The following is a 9,314-nucleotide window of genomic DNA, read 5'->3' as shown; positions in this document are numbered from 1 at the left end:
TCTCAATAAATCCTGCTTTCTTAAAAAAAAAAAACTCCTTCCTCCAGAAAATTTCCTCGGTTTCCCTTTTTCCAAGCTCCCAGGACACAAGATACATATCTTACTTTCCTAATTAGACTGCCAGTACCCAGAAAGCAGTCTCCGTGTCAAATTTTGCCGGCACCAAAGCCTCGACCTACAGTTGCTGCAAGCTCATCAAGTGTCTGTGAATGAATGAATGAATGAATGAGTACATAAATGCAGGCTCAGATGGCTCTGTCTTTTCTCCAGCAGACCCCAAAGCCCAGTTACGCACTAACAACCTTTCAAACACAGCAAGATGACATCCAAGCTTCTTTTTGAGTAGGTGTCTCCTCTGTCACCAAGGCTGGAGTGCAGCGGCACAATCATGGCTCACCACAGCCTCGACATCCTGGGCTCAGACAATCCTCCCGCCTCAGCCTCCCAAGTAGCCGGGACACTATAGACATGTGCCGCCATGCCCAGTTAATTTTTTTAATTTTTTTTTTTTTTGTAGTTTTTGTTATGTTGCCCAGGCTGGTCTCGAACTCCTGGGTTCAAGCGATCCTACCGCCTTGGCCTCCCAAGTGCTGGGATGACAGGCGTGAGCCACCAAGCCCAGCTGACATCCAGGTTTGGAGTGGTCACCCAGAACCGAAGGCAATCCAGAAAGGACATCTGCACGCCTTTCAATGTGCTCGGCTTGAAAAATTTTAACCAGGCATTTACTTCCTTTTTAAAAGCCAAATCACTTCATTTAACAGCATCGATAGCTGTCAGAGCCTTGGCCGACTTTGTGAAAAATATCACTTTAACTGTCTGTTTAAAAAATTAATCACCCAAGCTTTCCTTTGTTTTGTTTTTACTACTTAAACTCCCTACAGATTTTTTTTTAAAAAAGGTTCTGTTGGGTTTTTTTGCTGCCTTATTTTGAAGGGCGTAGGGGGTCTTCTCCTTATGATACAAGACACAGTGGTCACATCAGTCAGGAGAGAGAGCGCCTGTACTTTACAATCATGTTTCAAAATGACCTGCTCCCACCCAGCACGACAAGGGACCGAGGCGGGGGAGTTTCTCAGTCATGTGTGCCTTATTTTACATGGTCAATGATCAAGTTTCTGCAACTTTCCTTGAGGAAAAAAAAAGCAGTTCCAAAGACTCAACACAAAGCCACCCAAGGCATTTCTTCCTCTCTATCTGCACATCGAAGAGCTGGAATACTCATCCTAGCCTCAGGGCTGGTTCAGGCTCCCTGCCCCAGCGTGAATGAGCCCAAGATGGCCCCTTCCCCTGATGGAGAGACCCCTTCCGTGCCAGCATCCCTCCGAGCCCCTCAGTCTAACTGCCAGCCTATGATGGCTGTTCCCCAGAGGGGTCTTCCTTGGCAGGGGTGTGTCCTCACCCTCTCATGAGGTGACAGGTGACTCAGAGTGGGTGCGGTCTTGCAAGCCATAGAGCGCCAATCCTGTATGGCACCAACTAGGACACGGAGGCCCCGAAAATCCCACCAATGTGCCCCCCGCCAAGCCCACCCCTTACTAGGAGCCCAGGACAGCCCAGGACACACCCCCTCTGGCCAGGAGCCCTGGGTCTCTCTCCCCTCTGGTGCCAGTGGCTCTCCTGGCATGAAGTGGCAATCCCAACAACGTTGCTGAGAGCCGGGCACAGAGCCGGACAAGAAGCAGGGCCTCCGGTGGTCACAGGAAAGACCCCTGCAGCCGCACGTTCACGGTAGCATGACGCACAACTACGAGGATACGGAGTCAACCTCAATGGCCGTCAACCATCCACGGATTGGGCGCACATCACCACGGAATACACCGTACAGTCGTCAAAAAGAGTGAGGTGATGTTTTCTGCAGCAACTTGGATGGAACTGGAGAGCATCATCCCAAATGAACTAACACAGGGACAGGAAACTGACACTGCAGGTTGTCACTCATGAGTGGGAACTAAACCAAGGATCGGCAAAGGCAGAGACAGGAACATGATGGACACTGGAGACGGGGCGGGGGGGCAGGAAGGATGGGGCGGAAATATCACCTGCCAGGTACAGGAGCTGTTGACGTGAACAAAGAATTCGGGCCTCTATGTCCTTGCTACTCAAACTGTGGTCCACGGACCAGCAGCCTTGGCTTCATCTGGAAACCCCCACCTGCTCAGACTCCGCCCTCTGACAACGTCCCCAGGGGCTCACGGGCATGTGAAGGTGAGAAGGAAGAGAGACACAGCTTCACGGGTGGAGTCGCGTTCACGCCAAGTGCTGTGCCCACACCCCTCCTGGGTCACCTGGACGCTGTGGACCTGTCTCCTCTAAGCACTGAGGCCAGGAGGATAATCTGTAGAACAGAATCTCAGCCCTGGGCGTGCCTTGTGCACCTACAGGACACGGGCAAGTCCACTCTCGTTTTTTGGTTTTGCATTTTTTGAGTTGGGGTCTCACTGTCTCCCAGGCTGGAGTACGGTGGCACGATCACGGCTCACCGCAGCTGTCATCTCCCGGGCTCAGAAGATCCTTCCACCTCAGCTTCCCAAGTCACTGGGATTACAGGGGCTTGCCACCATGCCTGGCTAACTTTTAAAAACTTTTTTGTGGAGATGCAGTATCGCTATGTTGCCCAGGCTGGTCTCGAGCTGCTGAGCTCCTGGGTTCAAGCAATCCTCCCCCTTGGTCTCCCAAAGTGCTGAGATGACAGAAGCTACCACACCCAGCCAAGTCAGTTTTATCTTGCTTCCTTTCTGAAATTCTGCTTATCTGAAGACTGTTGAGCAGTAAAACGGGGAAAGCTTGAGTCATGAAAGCGCATTTTCCCTTAAGAGCAGAGATGCCCCCTCCTGGCTTTTTCATAAAGGGGTTCCCCACAAGGATGCAGGTGCGGGAAGACACAAGCGCTGCAGGCCAGGGTGATGGTGCAGGCTGGGGAGGCAGCCTCCGGGAGGCAAGCACGAGTTCCGCCTGCTGCCATGTGGGTGACCTTGGCAACTCAACGCCCGTGCCACCATTTCCCCACCTTCAAGAATGTCATGACCTCCTTCGCAGGCCAACAACGAGGCTGAGATGACACTCATCAAGCCTGGCACATAGTGGGTGCTCAATAAATGCAAGCCACCATCCGCACATGCTTCCTGTGTGTCAGTGCCACTTCCCAGGACAGTCCCCTCTTGTGAGTGACACGGACATGGATCAACGGTCAATAGACACGAGGAAGCCAAAACCCGTAAGAGGCAGACACTGAGAAACGTCCCCCCTCAAAATGTACGTTCACTCTGGACATGAGCAGAGATGTGTGCCCCCTTCATGCCAAATTCTAACGTGGCCGACGCAGCCCCACGCTGGGCCAGTTGTGAAGGAACATGGACAAGAGAAGCTGGCGTGGTTGCACAACCCATGGCCCACCGCTGTCCCCCGTGAGCACACCCACCAAAGGCGCTGACTAGTGGCTTTAAGAGAAGCGAGAGAGGAGGCACCATGCACTCTGAGACGTGGCCCGGGCTGTCATGCCTCCCATGGCCCCAGTCAGAGGGCAAGCCTGCCTTCTTCTCCAGGCTTCCTTTCCTTATTTTGTTTTATTTTACTTTGCTTTTTTTTTTCTTCTTGAGTCAGTGTCTCACTCAGATGAGCTCATTGCTCACTGTAGCCTTGAACTCCGGGCTCAATCAATCCTCCCATCCCTTCTCAGCCTCCAGAGTAGCTGGGACTACAGGCATGCTCTACCACACCTGGCTAATCTTGTTGGATTTTTGTAGACACAAGGTCTCACTATGTGGCCCAGGCTGGTCTCAAACTCCTGGGTTCAAGCGATCCTCCCGCCTCGGCCTCCCAAAGTGCTGGGAGTACAAGCATGAGCCAACATGCCCGGCCTCCACTTTTGTTTTCCTGAAAGCAGCAACAACATACTGTGCTCTCCACCCCACCCTCACTGTTAAAATAATTTTTTATAGTGAATATTGCTTGTGTGGAAAGACCAACCCCACCTCTCTTTTCTTACTCTGGCTGAATCTCACATGGCCGTCAGCATCCAACAGCACCGGCCAACCTGGAAAACACCCACAGCCCAGAATCTACACCAAGGCCAAGCCTACAGCAGTGCTGGATTTGGGGGCGCGTGAGTGTGAGTCTGTGTGAGTGTGTGTGTGTGTTGTGTGTGTGTGAGAGTCTCTGTGTGTGTGTGTGAATGTGTGAGTGTGTGTGAGTCTTTGTGTATGTGAGCGTGAATGTGTGTGTGTGTGTGTATGTGTGTGTGTATGTGTGTGTGTATGTGTGACCCCCAAGTGACTGACAGGATTCACAGTATGTTCCACATTTCCAAGTATTTCTAGATTGGGGGGGAAGCATCGAGTTTGCATATAGCTTTTAAAACAATGATTGTGTTTTCCAGGCATGCTTTTCAGATTAAAAGCATTAGACTTTGGCCAGTGTGGTGGCTCATGCTTGTAATCCCAGCACTTTGGGAAACCCAGGTAGGCAGACTGCCTGAGTCCAGGAACTTGACATCCCTCTGGGTACATAGCAAAACCTCATCTATACCAAAAAAAAAAAAAAATCAAAAAATTAGCCGAGCATGGGGGCACACACCTGTAGTCCTAGCTACTCAGGAGGCTAAGGTGGGAGGATCACCTGAGCCCAAAAGGTTGAGGCTGTGGTGGGCCATGGCAGTGACACTGTACTCCAGTCTGGGTGACAGAGTGAGACCCTGACTTCCAAAAAAAAAAAGAAAAAGAAAAAAAAAACATATATATATATGTATATAACATATGCATATGTATATATGTTATATACATATATGTGTGTGTATATATGTGTGTGTGTGTGTGTGTATATATATATATATACACACAGACATATATATATGACTGTGATTAGCAGCATCATTCTGGCAGTACATTTTACAGTGAGTTTAACGAATGCATATCAGGAGGGGCAGGTGTAAGATGGGCCTGTCCACTCCAGCCAGATGTGGCATGTGGTTTTTGCCCCAGGATACCGGGACACCTCTCTCCGGCTGCCTCCCTTTTGGCTCCACCCAGCAGAGGCCCTGGGACACAAGCCTCAGCGCCCACCAGCCTCCCCTCCTCCATCCAACCAGGGTGCTCACCCATCACCACAGAGGTCTTACCTATCGATCTTCTTGATCAGGACGGCCCTGAAGATGTGCTCAAGGGGTGTCCTCTCCCGCTCCTGGGTGGGCTGCACGAAGGGGTGCAGGGCGGCCAGTGAGAAACCCTGCTGGTACAGGTCCAGGAGCTGGGCGGGCAGCTCACGCAGGGAGGCCAGCCTCACTGCTGAGGACCACGGGAGCGCCGCTGTGGAGGAGAGAGGAGAGGCCATCAGGGGAGAGGACAGGTCATCGGGAAGAGGAGAAGTCATCGGGAGAGAGGAGAGGCCATGGGGTAGAGGCGAGGCCATGGGGGAGAGGAGAGGCCACGGGGGGAGGGGAGAGGCCATTTGGGAGAGGAGAGGCCACTGGAGGACAGAGGAAAGGCCATCGGGAAAGAGGAAGGGAAAGAAGAGCCCACATGCAAATACAAAGATGCTAGGTGGCAGAAAGTAGCATCAACAAAGGCAAAAAAGGAACTAGAACAGTTTCTGTGACATTTAAGACAAAAGGCCAATTTCCTTGATATGCAAAGAAACCACTCTCCTTCTCCCGCCCCACAAATAGAAAGTGTGCAAAATGGGGCAACCCCCCTCGGGTCCCCTCCCACTGTGGGAGCTTTTCAATTATACTGAGTGACCTCTCACAGAAACAAAGATCCGAGTATCACATGTTCTCACTCATATAATGGACCTTGAACATCCAATGTAATACTATAAGAAAATGACTGATAGTACTGGGAAACTATGGGGGGAGGGGGATGGGATTAACAGTAGCAAATATCTGCCTGGGGATGGGAAAACACCTCTTATCAACAGGGTGCCTGAATGAAACGTAATAAATCCTGCTGGAAGGAAGGAAGGAAGGAAGGAAGGAAGGAAGGAAGGAAGGAAGGAAGGAAGGAAGGAAGGAAGGAAGGAAATGGGCAACACGTAAGAACAGGCAACAGCCTAAAGAGTGTAAAAGGCTCAACCATATCTGATGTCACTCTCAAATTAACTCGACATGAAAATGATGCAAATCAAAACTAGGACTATTTTTCACCTATTGACCTATTGAATTATTTTAAAACTTTGATTCTTACTTAATTTTTGAGAAAGGCAGACACAGTTCAAAGGTCCAAAGGTATAACCGTATACTCAGCAAAAAGTCCACACCCAACCCTGCATCCCACCTCCCAGGCTTTGTCCCTAGAGGCAATCAATAAAACCAACTTTTTGTACAGGCATTAACAATGGCTGAACTCAAGTGCAGGCAAATAGGCCTGCGTGGCTCCCTCCCCTCATACACAATGGCAGAACACTCCACACCCAGATTTTTAAAATCAGTTTTTACCCATCAATAGTGTCCTCCTGGAGACCCTTCCACTGCAATGCACAGAGTTCTTCCACGCCCTCTTGTACAGACCCCCTGGGATGTACCATAGACCACACAAATGTCTGCTTTTTAAAGTAATGCTTTCATAAAAATGATCATCTCTACACGATTTCCTATGTGTGCACGTATGGTACATGTCAAATAGAAATTCCCAGATATGGCATTGCTGGGTAAAAATATATGCACTGTAACTTTTCCAGATATTTCCAGACTTCCTCCTTAGAGGACCAGGGATTTACAAATACGTGGGTGTTTCTCTTCCTACACTCCACCTATTCTCATACTGAAAAAAATGATTCCCCATGAGGTGGTAGTTTATCTTTCTCTTGTTGTGTAATTCATATCTTTCTCTTACTAAACAGCCTTCTTTAAATGCTGCATTTCCTCATCTGTGAACTGTCTGTGTGTAATAATCTTGGCTTAGTTTTCTAGGGTCATTGGTCCTTTTTTCTATTGGTTTGTAAGAACTCTTTACATATTAGATAATTTAGTTCTTATTTGTGATACCAGTTGCAAATATCTTTTCCCAGTTTGTTGTCTGCCTTTTAACTTTGCATAAGGTAAGTTTTGCCATGAAGAATTTTTGTATGAAGTGGAATTTATCAATCTTGCTTTCCATGACTTCTGAGTTGTATACCACAGCAGAAAGCCCTGGGATCATAAAACAATTCTCCTGCAAGCCCTTGTAATACATATGTCATTTTAATGTATAAGTCCCTGATCTGTTTGGAATCTATGGCCAGCAGGCAATGTGAATTCAGCATTTCCCCTCCAGAGGTGCATCCGTTTTCCTCATTGATCGGCGATACCACCTCTCCCATATATTATAGTCCCAAATGCATTTAAGTTAATGGCTGTGATCCATTCACCCATCCGTCTGCAACACTACTTTAAACAATTTTAGACTGGTTAGACTACTTCTTGAATATTCCTATCTTCCTGCTTATTTTCTGAATCTTCCTGCTGCTTTGTTTATTTTTCTAAATGTTCTTTAAAAGTCAGCTCATCAAGTTCCCTACCTCCAGAAATGTGTTGATGTTTTTACTGGATCGTGCTCAAATCACAGCTTAACCAAGAAAGAATGGATATTTTGATCAGGCTGCGAGCTCCTATCCAAAAACGTGGCACATCTTTGATGCATCCAAATCCTTTTTTGGGTCCCACAGGCACACGTTAAAGTTTTCTCCACTCAGATATTACATATTTATCAAGTCCATTCCTAGTGATCCCACATTCTACCGTGACTGGAATAATAAATTCCCTTGCTGTATTTCTGTGCCAGCCATTGTGTGCCAGGGTGCTGGGGACAGGAGGCAAAGGGCCTTTCTGGAGGGCAGGGTGGTGTCTGCCTTCAGTCCACAAACACACCCCCTCACCAGGAACCCACGGCCCACAAGATGCTGACGGGTGGACTCGGAGATGTCTCTCGAGACACAGGGACAAAGGTGTTTACTACAACCCTTGTTCTAACAGCAGAAGCCTGGGACCAAGGGACTCCTGATGGGAAGACTAAACTTTAGGACACCCTCGTGACAAATCCTGGGAGTTACCAAGAAGACCAAAGTCAATCTCTTCTAAGTGAAAAATGCATGGGTCCTGATGGTGTTAAGGGTATGGCCACTCTTGTATGAAAAAATCAGGATGGGCAGACATCAGCTAAGGTAATTTTTTCCTGGAAGAAATCATAAAAGCATCAGCATTGAAGAAAGGGACAAATGTGGAAAAGAAAGGGTGGAAAAGCTGTTTTTACTTGATTTTATACTGTTATCTTTATTACACTGCTATACTATTATTTTTACTATATATTATAAACCATATATATTGGTACTATTGTATATTATGTACTATTATCTGTTACTATACTATTAGCATTTTTACTGTATATTATATATACCATATATAATAGTACTGTTACATATCATATTTGCACAACATACATAATACTACTATACCATTAGTAGTTTTACTACAATCTTACTATAACTTGCCATAATATTTACTATGTTTTATACTATTATTACCAACAGGGGTAATCTGGGTTTAAGAGACATTTTTATTTTCCTCTTTATATGTAAAGCAATGCTATTATTTAAGAGTTTTGAGTGTATTAAAAACGTGCTCTTGTCAAAAAACAAAATTAAGAGCAAAATCCAGGGCAATTAAGAACAAATGCCACGTACCACCAGACACTGCCACGTTCATTTCCACACATGATGCAAGAAATTTACAGGCAAAAAAAATCTATAGCAACGATTTGCTGGAAAGCAGCCTTCAGCATCCTGGAGAAAGCGCCATTCATAACAGCGACAGGCAGCAGACTGGCTGGGAGGGCCGGGAGGGCAGGAAGCAAGGGCTTCCCTGGAGGCTGCGCCCTGCACACCGCTAGGTCAGCAAGCCCGGGGCAAGCCTGGCAAAGAGTGTGGTGTGTCCGCGTTCCACACATGGACGCTGTCAAGCAGTGCCTCAGACACAGGCGTGGGACCCCTGCCCAAACTTCAGGGCAAGGTGCTCAAAGTGCGACCCTGGCCCCAGAAGGACCCTGCCCTGACTCGAGCTTTAGGGAAAAGCCCTCGAAAGTGGCCAGGCCAGACGGCAGCAGCACCCTGGGAACCTGTCAGAAATGGAGACTCCTGGGCCCCACCTGCCCCGGGAGCCAGGATCTGAGCCAAGTGAGTCTCCGCCAGCCTCCAGGAGAGGCCAAAGTTCCCCTCTCCCCTCCCCTCCTCTGCACCTACTCCACTCACCCCTCCCATCCTGCACCCACTCTCCCCTCCCTTCCCCATGTGCCCCTTCTTCCCTCCCCCCACTCTCCCCTCCCCTGTACCCATTCCCCTCTCCCTTC

At 48.3% G+C, this 9,314-nt stretch overlaps 1 protein-coding gene across 1 annotated transcript in view; it reads right to left on the bottom strand.

Moving 5' to 3' along the window:
* The window catches only part of RFTN1 (raftlin, lipid raft linker 1), a 153,805-nt gene that overhangs the window by 102,471 nt on the left and 42,020 nt on the right, over positions 1 to 9,314 (bottom strand). Inside the window, exon 2 of the mRNA XM_008058939.2 lies at positions 5,117 to 5,303. Coding sequence (XP_008057130.1) covers positions 5,117 to 5,303 — 187 coding nt within the window. The remainder of the gene's footprint in view (positions 1 to 5,116; positions 5,304 to 9,314) is intronic.

This window comes from Carlito syrichta, unplaced genomic scaffold (genome assembly GCF_000164805.1).
Source record: "Carlito syrichta isolate Samal-C Ts95f unplaced genomic scaffold, Tarsius_syrichta-2.0.1 Scaffold90623, whole genome shotgun sequence".
NCBI lineage: Eukaryota > Metazoa > Chordata > Mammalia > Primates > Tarsiidae > Carlito > Carlito syrichta.
This window is presented reverse-complemented; position numbering and strand designations above follow the sequence as displayed.